General features: G+C 43.6%; 1 protein-coding gene across 1 annotated transcript in view; it reads left to right on the forward strand.

The window, feature by feature from the left end:
- LOC126259428 (flap endonuclease GEN) overlaps positions 1–19,783 on the forward strand; it is a 51,690-nt gene extending 31,907 nt beyond the window's left edge. Inside the window, exons 7-8 of the mRNA XM_049956227.1 lie at positions 18,006–18,363; positions 18,970–19,783. Of these exons, the coding sequence (XP_049812184.1) occupies positions 18,006–18,363; positions 18,970–19,631 (1,020 nt within the window). The 3' untranslated portion in view covers positions 19,632–19,783. The remainder of the gene's footprint in view (positions 1–18,005; positions 18,364–18,969) is intronic.
- Positions 19,784–21,546: the final 1,763 nt, after the last annotated feature.

Here is a 21,546-nt window from a genome sequence, read left to right on the forward strand (position 1 = left end):
TACGACTTGCAACTGGAGCCTTCCGGACCAGCCCTGTGGACAGCATACTTGTGGAGGCAGGTGTCCCTCCACTGCGGTTATGGCGCCAACATTTACTGGCTGCTTATGCTGCCCATGTTTTTAGCTTGCCCGCGCATCCAAATTATGAGCTCCTGTTCCCGCAGTCAGTCGTCCATCTCCCAGAACGTCGGCTCTGGTCGGGTTGTACGATCGCCGTCTGCATCCGAGAGCTTCTCTCCGGGCTTGGGGTTTTCCCTGTTCCATCTCCTTTCTGGGCCCCTCTGCGTACACCCCTGTGGTGTGTGCCCTGCCCTTGCCTTCAGCTCAAATTGGCACAGGGCCCGAAGGACTCAGTCCCTCCGGAGGCCTTCCGCCACAGCTTTCTTTCCATTCTCGCAACGTATCAGGGCTCTGGTGTTGTTTGCACTGACGGCTCGGTGGTTGCTGGTCGTGTCGGTTATGCTCTGACTCTAGGGGACCACTATGAACAACATTCATTGCCAGCTGGCTGCAGCATTTTTACTGCTGAGCTGGTCGCCATCTTTCGTACCCTAGAGTATATCCGCTCCTGCTCAGGTGAGTCCTTTGTTATCTGTATCGGCTCCCTGAGCAGTTTACGAGCTATGGACCAGTGTTTCCCTCGTTCTCGTCTGGTGATGGCTATCCAGGAGTCCCTGCATACTCTTGCCCGTTGCGGCCGCTCTGTGGTCTTTGTGTGGACCCCCGGTCATGTCAGTATCCCGGGCAATGAACATGTTGACCGCCTGGCCAAACGGGTCACCAGTGAACCAACCCTGGACATTGGCCTCCCAGAGACTGATTTGCGAGCAGTCTTACGCCGTGAAGTTTTCGCGCTATGGGACGCTGAATGGCGTGGTCTGACCACCCCTAACAAACTCCGTGCCGTCAGGGAGACGACGACTGTGTGGCGCAGGGACTCAGTAGTCCTTTGTCGGCTCCGCCTTGGCCACACCTGCTTGACACACAGCTTTATACTGTGGCATGAGGACCCGCCTCTGTCGATGCGGGTCGGCTTTGACGGTGGTCCACATTTTGTTGGACTGTCCACTTTTAAGTGTGCTCAGGCAGACTCTGCCATGGTGGACTTAGTTTTGCATGTTATTCGGGCAGGGGGTTTTTATCGTCTAATCTGAGAGTTTGTTTTATTGTGTTGATTTTGGCCTTTGGCCTACGATTTTAAACTTTGTTTTTTAATGTGTTCTCGGTGGTTGGCTTTTCCTTTTTTATCTCTATGGTCGGCCAACCACCGTCACACTCTGTGTGATTTTAATTTGTTTTGTCTGATCTCTGTCTGAGTATTTCTTGTCCTGTGTCGTCTGCCGTCTTTTCTGTTGTTCGTTTTTTTATTCTCTGTGGGTGGTTTTAGTTTTTTTGTAAAAAGGGATGGATGACCGTAGCAGTCTGGTCCCTTTAATCCCACAAACCAACCAACCAATCATGATGATATTCAATAATTTTCAATGTAACAGCTTTACCAACACATCATTTCGTTCCCTCTATCCTTGACCTTCTCAAAGCATGCGTATTACAAGACGTCTCAACACCAACTGCCCATTGTCTCTACACCTGCCAACAACCGGCTCCTGTTCACAGAGCTTACAAACTGTGCAGTACTGCCAACCTTGGTTGTATATCGATATTTTACACATCGCACGTATACATATATGAAAAATATAGTATGAAAACTGAAAAGTGTTTATAATATAGTTCTGTGGCAATATACCTCATTATTGTCATCATATTAACAGTTTTGTAACAAAATAATAATATTTCACTTTATGTTTACGTAGTTTAAAGTTCACTTGCTCCTTCAAGTTGATTGACGGCCCCGCACATCTCGCCAGCCGGTGGTATCGGTAGTTTCAGTAGTCCATTACATTACACCATCCAGCTCAAGCTTCTCGTGGTGAGCCAAGCACGTAAGTTCCTCACAGCTCCAACTTCACCCACACACTATACTTTGTTCATCCACATCTGGAGTGCCTTTTTTCTGACTGTCCACAAGACACGATGCCATTTGGGATCCACATGTAGCGTGGTCATTTCGAGTGCATGCGTGTATGACAGTTTTCATTCTTATCCACATTTGTTTGTTTTGTTAAATGTTAGGGCACTGATAACTTCGCCATTGGGCGCCCATAAGATCCCAAAACACACACACAAAAGCAAACAGTACATGGTCTGTCTTAGAACGAACTATAGTGTGTCACAGATGTTCCACTCCTCAGCCAGTTTGCCATAATTGAGAGTGAGGAAAGTCATGTGCACGTGTGAGAGATCATTGGCGACAGTGTTTTCCATGCTGTGCAGATGATAGAGGTTAGTGGAGTATGGAGGAATGAGAGACAGATGGTGGAATTGTAGTGGGCTGACAGACATTGATGGGTGACATGGAATCTGCCAGCTGGCTGTGTTAATTGTTTATGATAACTTCATAACCCTCAGTATCCTCCCAGAAGTGGCACATAATCTTCTATATTGTGAGCAAGTCGTGGTCAAATACTGACCATTTCATTTCATTTGTGAGGCTGTGAATTTCTTGCAAAAGAAATGGAGGGGCTGAGTGTCTCCTGCCATCTCTTGCTGGGAGCTCCAACGTCAGGCGCGTAATGGGGCCCCTTAGAGAAATGGCAGCAAGAGAGGGGAAGAAAACCAATGTGCACTCCGTGTGCATACCGGGGGGAGTCATTCCAGATGTGGAAAGGGTCCTTCCGGATGCCATGAAGGGTACAGGGTGCACCCATCTGCAGGTGGTCGCTCATGTCGGCACCAATGATGTGTGTCGCTATGGATCGGAGGAAATCCTCTCTGGCTTCCGACGGCTATCTGATTTGGTGAAGACTGCCAGTCTCGCTAGCGGGATGAAAGCAGAGCTCACCATCTGCAGCATCGTCGACAGGACTGACTGCGGACCTTTGGTACAGAGCCGAGTGGAGGGTCTGAATCAGAGGCTGAGACGGTTCTGCGACCATGTGGGCTGCAGATTCCTCGACTTGCGCCATAGGGTGGTGGGGTTTCGGGTTCCGCTGGATAGGTCAGGAGTCCACTACACGCAGCAAGCGGCTACACGGGTAGCAGGGGTTGTGTGGCGTGGACTGGGCGGTTTTTTAGGTTAGATGGCCTCGGGCAAGTACAGAAAGGGCAACAGCCTCAAAGGGTGCGGAGCAAAGTCAGGACATGCGGGGACCAAGCAGCAATCGGTATTGTAATTGTAAACTGTCGAAGCTGCGTTGGTAAAGTACCGGAACTTCAAGCGCTGATAGAAAGCACCGAAGCTGAAATCGTTATAGGTACAGAGAGCTGGCTTAAGCCAGAGATAAATTCTGCCGAAATTTTTACAGAGGTACAGACGGTGTTTAGAAAGGATAGATTGCATGCAACCGGTGGTGGCGTGTTTGTCGCTGTTAGTAGTAGTTTATCCTGTAGTGAAGTAGAAGTGGATAGTTCCTGTGAATTATTATGGGTGGAGGTTACACTCAACAACCGAGCTGGGTTAATAATTGGCTCCTTTTACCGACCTCCCGACTCAGCAGCGTTAGTGGCAGAACAACTGAGAGAAAATTTGGAATACATTTCGCATAAATTTCCTCAGCATGTTATAGTCTTAGGTGGAGATTTCAATTTACCAGATATAGACTGGGACATTCAGATGTTTAGGACGGGTGGTAGGGACAGAGCATCGAGTGACATTATACTGAGTGCACTATCCGAAAATTACCTCGAGCAATTAAACAGAGAACCGACTCATGGAGATAACATCTTGGACCTACTGATAACAAACAGACCCGAACTTTTCGACTCTGTAAGTGCAGAACAGGGAATCAGTGATCATAAGGCCGTTGTAGCATCCCTGAATATGGCAGTTAATAGGAATATAAAAAAAGGGAGGAAGGTTTATCCGTTTAGCAAGAGTAATAGAAGGCAGATTTCAGACCACCTAACAGATCAAAACGAAAATTTCTGTTCCGACACTGACAATGTTGAGTGTTTATGGAAAAAGTTCAAGGCAATCGTAAAATGCGTTTTAGACAGGTACGTGCCGAGTAAAACTGTGAGGGACGGGAAAAACCCACCGTGGTACAACAACAAAGTTAGGAAACTACTGCGAAAGCAAAGAGAGCTTCACTCCAAGTTTAAATGCAGCCAAAACCTCTCAGACAAACAGAAGCTAAGCGATGTCAAAGTTAGCGTAAGGAGGGCTATGCGAGAAGCGTTCAGTGAATTCGAAAGTAAAATTCTATGTACAGACTTGACAGAAAATCCTAGGAAGTTCTGGTCTTACGTTAAATCAGTAAGTGGCTCGAAACAGCATATCCAGACACTCCGGGATGATGATGGCATTGAAACAGAGGATGACACGCGTAAAGCTGAAATACTAAACACCTTTTTCCAAAGCTGTTTCACAGAGGAAGACCGCACTGCAGTTCCTTCTCTAAATCCTCGCACAAACGAAAAAATGGCTGACATCGAAATAAGTGTCCAAGGAATAGAAAAGCAACTGGAATCACTCAACAGAGGAAAGTCCACTGGACCTGACGGGATACCAATTCGATTCTACACAGAGTACGCGAAAGAACTTGCCCCCCTTCTAACAGCCGTGTACTGCAAGTCTCTAGAGGAACAGAGGGTTCCAAATGATTGGAAAAGAGCACAGGTAGATCCAGTTTTCAAGAAGGGTCGTCGAGCAGATGCGCAAAACTATAGACCTATATCTCTGACATCGATCTGTTGTAGAATTTTAGAACATGTTTTTTGCTCGAGTATCATGTCGTTTTTGGAAACCCAGAATCTACTATGTAGGAATCAACATGGATTCCGGAAACAGCGATCGTGTGAGACCCAACTCGCGTTATTTGTTCATGAGACCCAGAAAATATTAGATACAGGCTCCCAGGTAGATGCTATTTTTCTTGACTTCCAGAAGGCGTTCGATACAGTTCCGCACTGTCGCCTGATAAACAAAGTAAGAGCCTACGGAATATCAGACCAGCTGTGTGGCTGGATTGAAGAGTTTTTAGCAAACAGAACACAGCATGTTGTTATCAATGGAGAGACGTCTACAGACGTTAAGGTAACCTCTGGCGTGCCACAGGGGAGTGTTATGGGACCATTGCTTTTCACAATATATATAAATGACCTAGTAGATAGTGTCGGAAGTTCCATGCGGCTTTTCGCGGAAGATGCTGTAGTATACAGAGAAGTTGCAGCATTAGAAAATTGTAGCGAAATGCAGGAAGATCTGCAGCGGATAGGCACTTGGTGCAGGGAGTGGCAACTGTCCCTTAACATAGACAAATGTAATGTATTGCGAATACATAGAAAGAAGGATCCTTTATTGTATGATTATATGATAGCGGAACAAACACTGGTAGCAGTTACTTCTGTAAAATATCTAGGAGTATGCGTGCGGAACGATTTGAAGTGGAATGATCATATAAAATTAATTGTTGGTAAGGCGGGTACCAGGTTGAGATTCATTGGGAGAGTGCTTAGAAAATGTAGTCCAGCAACAAAGGTGGCGGCTTACAAAACACTCGTTCGACCTATACTTGAGTATTGCTCATCAGTGTGGGATCCGTACCAGATCGGGTTGACGGAGGAGATAGAGAAGATCCAAAGAAGAGCGGCGCGTTTCGTCACAGGGTTATTTGGTAACCGGATAGCGTTACGGAGATGTTTAATAAACTCAAGTGGCAGACTCTGCAAGAGAGGCGCTCTGCATCGCGGTGTAGCTTGCTCGCCAGGTTTCGAGAGGGTGCGTTTCTGGATGAGGTATCGAGTATATTGCTTCCCCCTACTTATACCTCCCGAGGAGATCACGAATGTAAAATTAGAGAGATTAGAGCGCACACGGAGGCTTTCAGACAGTCGTTCTTCCCGCGAACCATACGCGACTGGAACAGGAAAGGGAGGTAATGACAGTGGCACGTAAAGTGCCCTCCGCCACACACCGTTGGGTGGCTTGCGGAGTATGAATGTAGATGTAGATGTAGATGGCTGAATCACTTGCATCCGTAGTGATGGTAAGCTGTTCATCTGGTATAGGGTGTGCTAGGTGCTAGGGAACAGCCTTCATGACACACTCCTTAGTGTGTCTGAATACCATTTGCATCTCCTGTGTGTGTGTGTGTGTGTGTGTGTGTGTGTGTGTGTGTGTGTGTGTGTGTGTGTGTGTGTGGAGGGGTGGGGGGGGAGGGGGCTAGAAATTGAGAATTCTGAGGAACCTGGGAAGGTCACAATAGGTTTGAGGCAGTAGCACCACAAGACATGGCCAGTGCCACAGTTTAAAGGAGACACAGTATTCAGATGTTCATTGTAAATCACTTGGTGTGCCTGTTGCTCCATTGTGTGAGTGACTCATTGTAGCAATCTGCCTTTGCAGTGTCCTGCTTATAGTCGGTAGGAGGGGCAAGATGGCACTAATTTGTTCAATATGTTCAGCAAGGTGTCAGATAAGCATAACAAACTTTGAATTGTCATTCACTATGCCCGCCTAAGAAAAGACGACTCTGCTGTCGCAAACCACAGTGTCACTTGGTCAGGACAGAAAGACGGAATTTAGGTTGAGGTGTATCTCGGCACTGTGGTGTATGGTCTGATAACGGATGCACTGAGAAAGCCATATAATAAGATATGACTTTTGCCACCACTGGCATCCACAATAGGGTTGTAGCCCTGAACAAGATGTTGACATTGCACAGCAGTTGAACATGCAAAGTGATTGTGTAGAATGACAGCGATCGCAGTGTGGTAGATGCGGAAGATAAGTGTTGTGACTCGCCAATCATTCAAAGTGCCGCCACGCAATTATGCGTGTCCTCTAATGTGGCGCTGTCTGCCAGCCATGCAGCAGCCGCGCTACCTAAGCGGCCAGCCAGCCAGTGGCCGCTAGACTTGGACTCGGTGCTCATTTGAATGTCACGGTGTTCACATGTCGTGCTTTGTCAGCTTCTCAGTGATGTACATGTATTGTGTTGTTTTGAAATACATGTGTTTGACTTGATGTTATAACAATTGGCGAAGAGGATGGGATTTTTCCTTTTCATCGTTGACCCGCCGGTTTCCATGGCTACTGTAGAGCAACTATTGCAAGGTCTCATTGAACAGCAAACGCTTCTAACATCGGCAATTCGCGATTTCGGCGCGGCATCTAATGCGGGCCATTTCTCGTCGTTGCCTATACCTCCTTTTCTTCCTTACGACGAGACGGCAGAAGATTGGTCTGATTACGAAAAACGTCTTCGACAGCACTTCTTGGCATTTCATGTCACGGACGAACAAACATGTAAGTCTATGTTCCTTTCATGAATTTCACCGCAAATGTATCAGTTGTTGTCGCAATTGGCTCCTTTGAAAGATCCTGCGTCTTTGTCCTTTGCTGAAATGTGCTCACTTCTGTCTGTCTATTTTCAAAAGCAAATGCATGTGGTAGCCTCTCGTGTTGCCTTTTATCATTGTCAAAAACAACCGCATCAATCCTATCGCGCTTGGGCTGCTGAACTTCACGGCCTCAGTCGAAAGTATCAATTTGTTACTGACGTTCACAAAGAATCCTATGCCAATTCCATGGTAGGGGATGCTATTATCAGGTCGGCGCCCGACAAAGAAGTTCGGCAACGTGCCCTTCACTTGGCAAATCCGACTCTAGATGAAGTCCTCTCCATCGCGCAGTCTTTTGAAATTTCTCGCGCCGCTGGGGCGCAAATAGAGGCGTGGGGTGACGTCGGGGAAATACAACCTCTGTGCACTGTTGACGACGCATGCGGCGTGTCCCCACCGGCCGACGTGGCCGCAGTACGCTCCCACGCGCAGCCTCGGCCTAACCCTAAACAACCCTCTAAGAAACTGCAACAAAACCCCCGGCAACTTCCTTCATGTCCACAGTGTTTTATGAAACATTCACGGGAGGATTGTCCCCAACATTAGGCCGTGTGTCACAATTGCAAAAAGAAGGGTCATGGGTCTTCCGTTTGCAAATCCGATCGCATCCATGATGTTCATGAACATGATGCTGATTCTGCTTCTGTGTTGTCTGTTAATTGCACTTCTTCCCTTTCAGGGAAGTTATTCCTCACTGTCCAAATCCTTGGTGGGGATGTTCGCGTGCAGGTGGATACTGGTTCTGCTACCACTATCATTAATTCTCAGACGTATCTTCCGATCGCATCTATGATGTTCATGAACATGATGCTGATTCTGCTTCTGTGTTTTCTGTTAATTGCACTTCTTCCCTTTCGGGGAAGTTATTCCTCACTGTCCAAATCCTTGGTAGGGATGTTCGCGTGCAGGTGAATACTGGTTCTGCTGCCACTATCATTAATTCTCAGACGTATCTTCAGTTGGGTTCTCCACTCCTATCATCTGTCACTCAGCAATTACGGACCTACAATAAACAGAAGATTTCTCTCTTGGGACAATTTAATACTGAAGTATCTTACAAATCCATCATTCACACTGTTCCCATATTTGTGGTTGACCAGAGGAATGCTGAGAATCTTGTTGGTTTCAATGCCTTTCGCATTTTTGGGTTCTCCATAGATGACTCTGTCAATATCGTCTCTGATGCTATTCCTTATGCTCAATTGGATTCCTTGTCGACGACATTTTCGCCCCTTTTTTCTCCTGTGTTAGGCTGCGCAAATGACTTTGAAGCTCATACCACGCTCAAACCCACTGCTCGGCCTAAGTTTTTTCGGGCATGGCCCATTCCTGTGGCCCTTCGTGACCGGGTAAAACGGGAGCTGGATAATCTCACTACTTCAGGGGTCTTGCTTCCTGTCACTTCCAGTGAGTGGTCCTCTCCTGTCATTGTCGTTGCTAAGCCCAATGGTGATATTCATCTCTGTGGCGATTTTAAAGCCACTGTAAATGCTCAATGCCTCATTGACACTTAGCCTATGCCCCAACCTGAAGAATTGTTTACTAAACTTGCTGGAGGCCAGTATTTTTCTGAAATTGACCTTTCAGAAGCTTATCATCAACTTCCTCTCGACACCGCTTCCCGGCAGTTTCTGGTCCTTAACGCGCCTTTCGGCCTCTATCAGTACCAACGTTTGCCATTCGGGGTTGCCAGTGCCCCTGCTCTCTTTTAGCGATTTTTGGAACAGTTATTGCTCCCTGTCCCTGGGTGTATCAATTACATGGACGACATTGTTGTCACTGGCTCCACCACTGAAGAACATCTTCAGAATCTGCGCACACTTTTTCATGTCTTACAGACCGCCGGTCATAAGTGTAATCTTCAGAAATCGCAGTTTTTTCAGGCATTTATCACATACTTGGGCTTCCAACTCTCTCGGGATGGTATTCGTCCGCTTCAGCAAACTGTCGCTGCAATCGATGCCCTTCCTCGCCCTACATCCGTTAAGGAACTGCAGGCTTTCTTGGGGAAAATAGCGTTCTATCACAAGTTTTTACCATCTGCTGCTTTGGTGGCTCAGCCGTTGCATCGCCTGTTGCATAAAAACGTGCCTTTTCACTGGTCTGTGTAATGTGATGCGGTTTTCCAGAAATTGAAGACTATGCTGAAACAGGCCCCATGCCTGGCTACTTATCGACTTGGCCAACATCTTGTTCTTGCCACGGACGCCTCTCAATATGGGGTTGGTGCAGTCCTTGCGCACCGTTTTTCTGACGGTTCTGAACAACCAATTTGATGATAAGCTTCTGAAAGGTCAATTTTAGAAAAATACTGGCCTCCAGCAAGTTTAGTAAACAATTCTTCAGGTCGGGGCATAGGCTAAGTGTCAATGAGGCATTGAGCATTTACAGTGGCTTTAAAATCGCCACAGAGATGAATATCACCATTGGGCTTAGCAACGACAATGACAGGAGAGGACCACTCACTGGAAGTGACAGGAATCAAGACCCCTGAAGTAGTGAGATGATCCAGCTCCCGTTTTACCTGGTCACGAAGGGCCACAGGAATGCCTCCAAAACGCTCACGGATGCCCAACAAAAGTATTCTCAAATTGAAAAAGAAGCTTTGGCCATTATTTATGCCCTTCATAAGTTTGATGTTTTTCTCTATGGATCCAAATTTCATCTTTTTACGGATCACAAACCACTTGTTTCCTTGTTTCATTCGCATTCGGGAGGACGACGGTTCAATCCCGCATCCGGCCATCCTGATTTAGGTTTTCCGTGATTTCCCTAAATCACTCCAGGCAAATGCCGGGATGGTTCCTCTGAAAGGGCACGGCCGACTTCCTTCCCCATCCTTCCCTACTCCGATGAGACCGATGACCACGCTGTCTGGTCTCCTTCCCCAAACCAACCAACCAACCTTGTTTCATCCATCAACGTCACTTCCCGACAAGGCTGCACACCACCTCCAGTGTTGGGCTCTTTACTTGTCTCGTTTCAGTTATGCGATTCATTTTCGGCCGACGGCTCAACATGCGAATGCTGATACTCTGTCTCGCCTTTCCATGGGTCCTGATCTGGCATTCGATAGGGACGAACTTTTGTGTTTACACCTGGATATTGCCGAGCAGCGGGTTGTGGACGGATTCCCCATCACCGGGGACCAGCTGGCGGCTGCTACGGGTTCTGACCCTACCCTCTCCCGGGTATTACGCTGTATTCAGAAGGGTTGGCCAGATCGCCCGTCCGCTAAGACTTCTGATGTGTTGCAGAACTACCACGCTTTGCGCTACTGCCTCACGGCTAGGGATGGTGTTATCCTCCTTTCCACCGACAATGCTTCACCCCGAGTTGTGGTACCTGCGTCTTTGCGTGCTTCGGTCTTGCGCCTCCTTCACCAAGGGCACTGGGGTGTCTCTCGCACAAAATCTCTGGCGCACCATCATGTGTACTGACCCAGCATCGACTCTGAAATCGCACACATGGTCGCTGCCTGCGGTCCTTGTGCGTCACAGGCCGCCGCCCCGAAGTCATCGTTGTCACCATGGCCTTCGCCTGAGATGGCCTGGGAGCTCATTCATGCTGACTTCGCAGGACCTTTTTTAGGTATTTATTGGCTACTCGTCATTGATGCCTACTCTAACTTTCCGGTCTGCACGTCGCCTACCACCGTGGCAACCACAAATGATCTCACCCGCATTTTTTCTTTGGAAGGCCTTCCCTCTACTCTTGTTACTGATAAAGGTCCACAATTTGCCTCTTCCGAATTTGCGGATTTTTGTGCTCGTCACGGCGTGATGCATGTCGCGGCCCCTCCGTTTCATCCACAATCAAACGGTGAGGCTGAATGACTAGTCCGCACATTTAAGGCTCAGATGAGGAAACTCCTGACTTCTTCTGCTGCTGATGATGCACTTCTCCAATTTCTGGCTTCTTACCATTTCACCCCCATGGGCGACCACAGCCCGGCTGAGCTCTTACATTTCCGACAGCCCCGCACGCTACTTCATCTTCTGCGGCCTTCCACCTCACGGCCGCGGGTGCCTTCGCTTGGCCGGTTTACCGCCGATGACCTTGTATGGGTACGGGGATATGGCAGCGGCCAAAATGGAGTCCGGGCTGCATCTTAAGACACTGTGGCCGACGCCTGTATGAAATCCAGACAGACACGGGTGTTGCAGTGCGTCATTCGGACCAGCTTCAGCCTCGTGTGCCGGTAACGCCTGTTCCGAATGCCGCTACACCACCTTCAGCTCTACGGGACGCTCAGGATCTTGGCATCTCTCATTACTCACAACGCAGCCCTCTCACCATCATCTCGGTACCAGTACAAGAACGGACGCCACCAGGAGACGTGCCCATGCAGGAACCGGATGACCATCTGTCAGAGCAACTCGACTCGCCTCCTCCTCCTACGGACGCCGACACATCGCCCATGTCTCCTGTTATATCAACCAGACTTGCTGCAACGGGCAGATTGGTGCACGGGGCCCCAGCAGATTCGACCCCTACGTCTCCTGTCTTCTCGACCCGTTATCATCGGGGACACTTCCGTCCGTACAGGAAGCCTCCTCCTCAAGACTTTACGGCCAGTCAAACAATGCCTATGGACGTTAGCAATCTACAGGCCACCTCCATCAAGACCAGTGCAAAAATTTCAAAGGGGGGAAAAGTGTTGTGACTCGCCGATCGTTCAAAGTGCCGCCGCGCAATTACGCACATCCTTTACATGCGGCGCTGTCTGCCAGCCGTGCAGCAGCCGCGCCACCTAAGCGGCCAGCCAGCCAGCGGCTGCTAGACTTGGACTCAGTGCTCATTTGAATGTCACGGTGTTAACATGTCGTGTTTTGTCAGCTTCTCAGTGACGTACATATATTGTGTCGTTTTGAAATATATGTGTTTGACTTGATGTTATGACAATAAGGTTGGCACGATATGCGTCTCCCTGTATACCGAATATGCTGTGTCACCGAAACTTGCCTTTGTAGGTTCAGAGTGTAAGTACATTAATTTGGTTTTATGCACTTTGTTGTTGAAGACAATGCAAACACTGAGCAGTGGCAGGCCCTGATGAAATCAGAGCAGTAGAGCCATGTGGAAGTGCGAACAAGCCAGGTTTTATGTTCAGTGGCTACGTTGTTAATAAGCAATAAGGTGCCTCGAGATGAAATTTCATGGTTATCCCAGTGTTCACATAAGTCCCCAATGTAAGCAGGACAAGGGAACATACCAGTAATGCACTGTACGGCACACTGCATGTCTCAGTCATAGATGTCCCACTTCTCCGCCTGGGAACGCTGTTGGGCGATGCTATTTGTAACGGTGTCCCACAGACACATACAAATCTGCATTGTTGTCTTAATGATGTTCAATGAATCGCTCCATGCTGAAAGGGCTTCAGTCCATTATTCCCAGTTTTAATAAAACAAAAGCAAAAACAAACAAAAAAAAAACATTCTGGACACTATTGTATGAGTTCAAAGCTAAAGGAAAAAAATCACTATTGTTTATTGATTGAGTGAAAAAGTCCTTAGAGAATTTCAATGAATTTGATGTGTTTTAAATTACAAAAGAAAGTTTTTTTACTAAAATCCTTTTGGCATGGACCAAAATATTTTTACATTTCACTTTTACATTTTCTTGGGGAAAAGGAAATGATTCATTTATTACTTTGAAGATATGCTTATAAAAGGATTGTGAGTATTAATAAAATAAAACAATTGGTTTTCGATTAATATTTATTACGAAAATGACTGAGAAGAAAAAAATTCAATACACCATTTCGAGTTTCTTGAGACTTGTCTTGCTCTTGTGGGTTAACAACTTCACTTGTGGGCCAACATGTAATTTTGTGGTAGAGTTCTTGATGTTTATTAGGTATAGAAGTGAGTACCCTAGTAATGTTCTTTATTTTTGTTGCTTTTGCTGGAACTTTCCCCATGGAATATGCCCAGTTTGGTGGAAAAGTAGAATTTTAAACAGGCCCAGGATGAGAAAGACAGAATGTCTGTTTCATGATACCATCAACAAAATGGGAAGTTCTTAGACATCCACAGAGTTTACTACTGTATGGAAACTGCATCATACAGACTTCAGTACAGCTTCTTCTGATATGCAGTGTCTTTTATAAATCAGTAGCCACCAGTTCTTGAAATCCAAATCATCTTCTGTTTTCATTTCACATATTTCAGATTTTGCAGATTGTTTCTTTCTATGATCAGTTTGGTTATTTCATGCACAGAGTACAATTGGTTGTATTTGATTGCCCTGTCACAGGGCAGAAAAGAATGTCCTCTGATACGAAAGAATTGCTCATTTTTTAAAGATCAGTCAATGTCTGTTAAAAATTCTTATTTTGCTCTGCACAGTTTTCTGAAAACAAATGTAGCCATTTAATTTCAGCAGGAATGATGTGCAGGTAATTATGCAAGAAAGAATACACCTCATTAAATCCTTTCATGGCAAATCCCTTGTGATAAACAATATTCTAACTTTATTTTCCCCAATATCATGAATACAAAACTCATTAGTAGTCAGCTAGGGCAAGCAAAATGTTTTCTAGACTGGGATAACTGGTAACTGAATGTTCTGTATAAAATTTATTGCCAGAGATTATACATGGGGTTGATCTTTCATTAGAGTTTCAACTTCATTTCTCACAGAATTTTTAGCCTTGCTCTTAGGCACAGTCACCACAGTCACTACACACCTTTTTTGCCACATCATTAATATGAAGATTTCAAATATTAACTTTTAATTCATCGCACAAGCAGCATGCATCACCTGAAGTCACCCAAGTGACAAGTAGTAGTTCTCATTAAAAAACAAAGCAAAAGTCTGATAGCTACATTTGACGTTAATATGCTTTTCCTTGAACATTTTATGAATCAACTTTCTATTGAGTCTTGTATATAAATACTTAATTGTCCTCCCAGAGGAATGGCTTTCTTTTACTGGGTAGCTATTTAATTGTTCTCTGACAAGTTTTCTGATTATGGGTGACAAAGTGTTTACACTGGGAGTTTTCCCTATTTCATCATTGGGGCTCTGATCTTATAATGTAGGAAAAATCAGATAGCTACTTACCTTAAACAGCACACATCAAGTTGCTGATGGGCATGATTAAAAGACACTTACGTAAAGCTTTTGGCCACAGCCTTCTTCACTAAAAGAGAGAGACACAAGCAAGCACACTTCACACATACATGACCACCAGCTCCAGCATCACATGGTATGCAAGCAGCTATCTGGAAGGGGCAGGGAAGGAGAAGGGATAGTAGTGCCTTTTTAGCACCTGCCCAATCCACCCATCCAGCACTTCCTATTCCAGTCATGTCACAGGTTTATCCTACCCCATCAGAGGTCGGTCCACACGTGAAAGCAGTCGTGTCATTTACCAGCTATGCTGCAATCATTGCACAGCCTTTTGTATTGGTACGACTACCAGCCAGCTGTCCACCAGAATGAACGGCCACCGCCAAACTGTGGCCAAGAGCAAGTAGACCACCCTGTAGCACAACATGCAGCTGAACACAATGCACACTTGGTTCCAGTGGCTGCTTCACTACCCGAGCTTTCTGAATCCTCCTCTCCACCACCAGATTTTCTGAATTGTGCAGATGAGAGTTATCCTTACAACACATTCTCAGTTCCTGTAACTATCCTGGCCTCAACATACAATAATATACTGTCCCCACATCCTCCACCCAACATTTTCCACCCCCTCTGTCCTATCGCCTCCTCCCCATTCTCATCTCTCACTCTGTCTGCAGCCCCCTGCCAATGCACCCTCCCATTGTTCCCTGCTCCTCTCCTTTTTTTCCCTACTTCTCTGCCCCACAATCTCCTGATGCTGCACCTGTTGGCAGTCTAGACCCTGTACACTCCACTAGGCAGTGTTCATCTCTCTCCCCACCCATACATTACTATCCCTTCCCCTTCCCTGCGCCTCCAAATTGCTGCTTGCATCGTACATGCTAGTTGTATTTTGGCCTGAGATGCTAGAGTTGGCAGTCGCGCGCGCGTGTGTGTGTGTGTGTGTGTGTGTGTGTGTGTGTGTGTGTGTGTGTGTGTGTCCTGTACTGATGAAGGCTGTGGCCAAAAGCTTTATGTAAGTGCCTTCTAATTGTGCCTCTCTGCAACTTGATGTTTCTTCTTTACGGTAAGCAGCAGTTTGTCTGTTCCTACAATGCTGATATTTCGACCTGAAGTTTCCATTGCTTGATTGGACTCTGATCTAATATAGATAACTTTCTCAGTTGTTTCACTCTCTTGTCAGTTGTAGCTAGAAGAGGCAGAATTGCTTTGTAACATGCCTTCCTTTTGTTGTTGCTCACAACTGCATGATAAGTAAAAACTTTATCAACTTGCCAAACTGAATCCTCTTTTCTAGGATGTCATGTATGTTTGTAAGTGACTGGATGTAAATATCTTGTTTATACAAAAAGGAGAGGTTTTGAAGGTGTACTGAAATAGCCCCTTATCATCTGCACTAAAGCACTGAAGATATGGATCTCACATCAAACACTGGAACCTCTTGCACCTGAAAACATAAAAGAATCCACTGTAGAAACATATCCAAGCAGTTAACACTATCATAATAAAGTGTATTGTTTATTACAGACGCTAGTGTTCAAGAAACTGTTAGTTACATACATTATAGTTAAAAATTTCCTGCATTCATATCCTATAATTTTAGCTGGTATGTATTGTCCTTTATAGTGAACATGTACTTGGCATTTTACCTTTGCTGTTTTTGAAATATTCCTCTCCCATGTTAAAGGTTTACTTTCTCTTTTCTTCTCTAATCTAATTTCTTCTTGTCCTGATAAAGTGGAAATATTATCTACCAAAGAAATGTTTTGGGCCTACAATACCAGCTGTTTCCCTCCAATAAACAAATTGTACAGGTTAGCCAATATACACTAATGGAAAAAAATTGCAACAAAGGAGGAGTTGGGCAAGGAAAACTGAAGTTGGTAGGCATGTTTCTACATCCAAAAGATGACAGCGTTGAAATTTGGCACATGTTGGATGAGAGTGGCACACTACAAGGACACAAATCAGTTTGGCTTTAAATAAGCACTTTAACAGTCTTGAGCATTTGTTACCTTTGAGATTGGATGTAGTGAGTTGGTGTTACTGAAGAATATTTTTAAGACACTGAGAATGCCATTATCAACAGCTCACTGAGCTTGAACGAGGTCGCATAGTAGAGCTATGAGAAGCTGGATTTTCCTTCCACAATACTGTAGAAAGACTTGGCAGGGATGTAGCCACTGAACATGATTTCTGGCGGCAGTGGTCATGGGAAGGTACAGTAACAAGAAGACTGGGCTTTGGATGGTCACATGGCACTACAGAGAGGGAAGATTGCCGTGTTCGGCATATGGCTGTGGCGCATCGTACTGCTTCTGGAGCAGAATTCGAGCAGTAGTTGGAACCCCATTGACGCCATGAACTGTACAAATCAATTACTTCAAGGACATCTCTGAGCCAGACACCTGTAGTGGGCATTCCACTGGCCCCAACCTGGCACAGTTTGTGGCTTCAGTGGTGTCAAGCAAGAGCTCATTGGGGGTTGGAGTCGAGGTCTGTTGTGTTTTCTGATGAAAACTAGTTCTGCTTTGTTGCCATTAATAGCTGTGTGCTGGTTAGGAGGAGGCCAGGTGAGCATCTGGCAACCATCCTTTCTGCAGCCTAGACACACTGGATCTGCATCTGGGGCTATGGTCTGGAGTGTGATATTGTATGAGAGCAGGAGCACTCTTGTGGTTATCACATGCACCCTGACTGAAAATTAATACACGAGTCTGGTGATTCGACCTGTTGTGCTGCCATTCATGGACAGCATTCCAGGATTATATTCAAACAGGATAACGCTCATCCACATGCCCCTGTTGTAACCAAATATGCTCTACAGTGTGTCATCATGTAGCCTTGGCCTGCTCAATTACCAGAACTGCCTCCATTTCTACATGTCATCATCGGATGACAACTGCACCATCATTTACAATGAGCATTAACTTCCCTGTGCTGACTGACCAAGTGCAACAGGCATGGAACTCCATCCCACGAAGTGACATCCAGCACCTGTACAACACAATGCATGCACAATTGCATGCTTGCATTCACATTTTGGCACTGACATTGGTTATTAATGTACCAGCATTTTAAATTTGCAATGGCTTATCTCGTGCTTATATTAATCTGTGATCTTGCAATGTTAATCACTTAAATATGTTACCTGGACAAATGTATTCAGAAAATTTAATTACTGTACATTACTTGTTCCTTGGTGCTGCATTTTTTCCCCCTCAGTATATTTTGCACATTGAAGTTAACAGCATTTCCCTGTGAAGTGTCCTACTTCCCTTCTTAAATGCAGTTACTTAGCAAGAAGAACTTTAGTCCTGGACTGAATTCCTTCCAGCATAGAAATCTAAACAAGAAGTTTCAGTTTGTGTATTTCTATGCACTGGACTGAATAATTTTGTGCTCAGAATGATGGAAGTATCCATAAAGATACGATATCCATCAAAATCTCATTTTGCAAATTTTTTGACTGAAGCCCTTTCTGCCTGGAGCAATTGACATACTTTTGCTTATTTCTTTTCCAGAAGTACACAGGAAAGTTGCTGAAATGGACAGAATGCTATGCTATTGAAAAATTCATTCCACTGGTAACACGATGGCATCTTGTGCATTTAAGTGAAGGTAAAATTAAGAAAGTAGAGGCTACAAAAGGGTTTTTGAAAATATCTCCAAAAATAATAACAAAGAAAAGGATTGTTAAAGGTATTTGTAGTTATGAGATACTTTGGAATGATGTGGAAGGTTTTATGAATACCATTGAAATGGATGATGGCATTACTATTGACAAATTGTTAACGACTGTGGAACCACAACACCTAGTTCAGAAAGCATACCCTGATGTAGTACAAGAATTCTTGGCTGAAAAAGAAAAATCTAAAAAAGGTACCAAGAACATTTTCAAAATGTTACATTGTGTTTTTGTATAGAATCTGACGTATTTGATTTCTTAACTTTGTGTGCAGTGGGAAATTTACAGTATTTGTTTCCATCTATTACAGTTTGATAAGTTTTGTGCTCTCCTTGCTGTATCAGCAATGAAAAATGAAAAACTGTGATAAGAAGCTATGATTTGCTTAGGTTCGGTTCTTTCCTTTAAAAATAATAATGTCTCACATTCATTGATCTTGGTTTTCTGCAAGATTAGCAACAATCACTTCCTCAGAGACCTCCATGTATGAAGTTGTGGATGAAAATCCCACAAAAGGAGTAATTACTTAAAATGTGATGATTTCTCTTATTTTAACTAATACTTCCGCTGTTTTTCATTTGATAAGTATTGTTACTTATATGGTTTTATGGCCATTGATATAGACACACAAAATCACAGACTATTTTTTATTTTATTTTTATTTTTTTTAATTTTTTAAGTAGTGCTGAATTTCAAATGTAGTTTGTTATTAGATACAGTTTCATACAAAACAAAATTGTAATTAAATGAGAAGTGCATCATAAATAAGATTTTGCTAATATGTTCTTCATTATTATCAGGAAAAGAGAAGACCAAAAGAAAACAAAAGCCTTCCGTGAAAACAGTGTCTGTGCCTTGTCTCTGTGAATCTAAGGAGAATGGAGGTTGTCAGCATGTTAATGGTAAAGCTTGCCAACGGAAAAATGCTACGAAGAAAACTGTTGTAGAAGGATACCATAATATTGAGAAGTTCTTCAGCCGGTTGTCAATCAGTACTGTTGACAACTTAGAAACAGATATTAATTCTGGAGAGTCTGCTGAACAATACAAAAGAGCATTAACCCCAACCTATCAGAGTACTCCCAAACGGGCAAGTAACAAAACTGATCTTAGAATGAAAGTATTAAAAAAGGGCATTCAATCTCTTGTCAAATCAGAATGTACGCAGAAATATAAAAGTAGTGAAGAAAGTGAAAGCAGTTCACTGCTTTGCAACTGTTCCATTCTGTCAGATGAATGTGACATGTGTAAGGTTTCTGGTGATGAAGATATGGATCTCACATCAATAATTGAAGATATTGTAGGCAGAAAATGTAGTCCAGATAACACAGTGGATTTGAAACAAGAAGAATTAGCCAACAATGATGATGAAGATGAATATGTTCCATTGTATGAAAGATTGAAGCTGAAATTACAATGTGACTTAGTGAAACTGTCAGATATTGTAGAATGTAGTAAATAATAAAATGTTTAATCACCGCAGTTAATATGCACAATGTTGTTAATTTTTAGTTCAGCTGTGTTCTGCTGCATTTGATGTATCTGTCTTGAGAATATATTAACCTTTATACATTTTTATTTCTTGGGATTTTATAGACAAATAACATTTACTTGGAAATGAAGCATTATTTACAATAAATTATATTTATTTAAAATGCTCCACCATTCCTTTGACTGATTGATTTAATGTGAAACACCAAAGAAAAAAACTGAATGTTTACATAGCAGTGTTGTTCTAGTCTTGTATCGTTTTATGGAGAAATAAATTGCTAAATATTATAAACCACTAACCACTGTATCCAATGAGTATATTATACATTCATTAAATCAATGAATTTAACAATGTCAGTATTACAGAAGACAGTGGTGGCTGTTTCCTACTGAAATTTACAGTTCTAATGTCATCATCTGATAGTTATACATAATAAAAACCATTATTTTCCTTAGCAGAAAATATATCTGGATTAGCAAATGAACTGGTTGGAACAACAAGCCAATGATAATCGCCAAGAGACTGAATTTTACGTACAGTACCTAAAAAAATAATTTTTTTTTAAAGTTACTTTACTCAGGATATTGAACAATTAGCTCTTGGGTTTGTGTACATTAATTAATAATGTAGCAACTGTTCTATAAAATTTCGGGCATGCAGCCACATAATTCAGCTTCTTCTTCTAATATTTCAGCTGAATACTGTCCAGCCATCTTCAGAGTGAGCTGAGGTGACAAACACCCCAGCACTTGCTCTGACCATGCAGCAGTTCGGTCCTCGGGTTTAAAGGGATGGAGCAAATGCTGGAGCGTTAGCCACCTCGACTCACTCTGAAGATGACTGGACAGTATTCAGCTGAAATATTAGAAGAAGAAGAAGCTGAATTTATACAGCTGCACGCCCAACATTTTATGGAACAGTCTTTATGCCACGAAAACATGAAGATGCAAACCTAGCAACTATTTGCACTTGTTCTTCTGTTTATTGTTTGCAGCAGTGCTAATTTATACACTGAACCACACAGGACCTCCTTTTTACACTCCAGTCCATGACAAAACTTGCTAGGACATCACTGAAAAACAAAATACTGTTTGTTGTTAAGTAAAAACACAACCTAGGCCTTTCCACATCTGTAATTGTACTCAAACTGAGCTAACTCAGCAGATGCCGCTGCCGTACTATAAATAAAGTCACAAAAATGCAAAATGTTTAAGTCCATTATTTAAACATGTCTCAGTAAACTTATAATTGAAAGTTGTGTGTTCACAAATGTTTGAGTACAGCTTAAAATATTACAGTAAACAGGAATGTTTGGCATAAATAGGTTTTAGAGACAATTAGTGTTGTATATAAAATTTTGAAAAATGCAGAATATAAACAAGTTGTTCAAAATAACATTAAATTTGTTACTAATTACATATTTTCAATTACTAACATTTTCACATGATCTTTTGCAGAAGTTGATTATTTTAGTCAAGTTGGTTATGAAATATACTTCCGGACACAATTAACATTACTATGTTGTTTTACAAGAATTTATAAGACATTAATTTTACATGAAAATAGCTGTATTGTAAAAACCAAAATGTTATTATTGTAATTAATAATGAAATCCTATAACATTTAATAAGGCTTTGCTCAACTCAAAACTATAGTTAAGGTACCTTGCAATACTCAAGACATGGGCTCGGCCACCAAACTAGTAGGATGTATCAAGTGCTTCACTAGTCTATTACATAACACAGTACTGTGAACAGACAAAAAGAGCAATGCGCAAAGCCTTCACAGTGGAATCTTAATGAAAGACTCACAAAACCCAGAGAAATGCCAGTAAAACAAGAGTTAGTGTCACTGACAAAGAAACTCTGCAATCAGGCCCTGAAGC

Source organism: Schistocerca nitens, chromosome 5, assembly GCF_023898315.1.
Source record: "Schistocerca nitens isolate TAMUIC-IGC-003100 chromosome 5, iqSchNite1.1, whole genome shotgun sequence".
In the NCBI taxonomy this organism is placed as follows: domain Eukaryota; kingdom Metazoa; phylum Arthropoda; class Insecta; order Orthoptera; family Acrididae; genus Schistocerca; species Schistocerca nitens.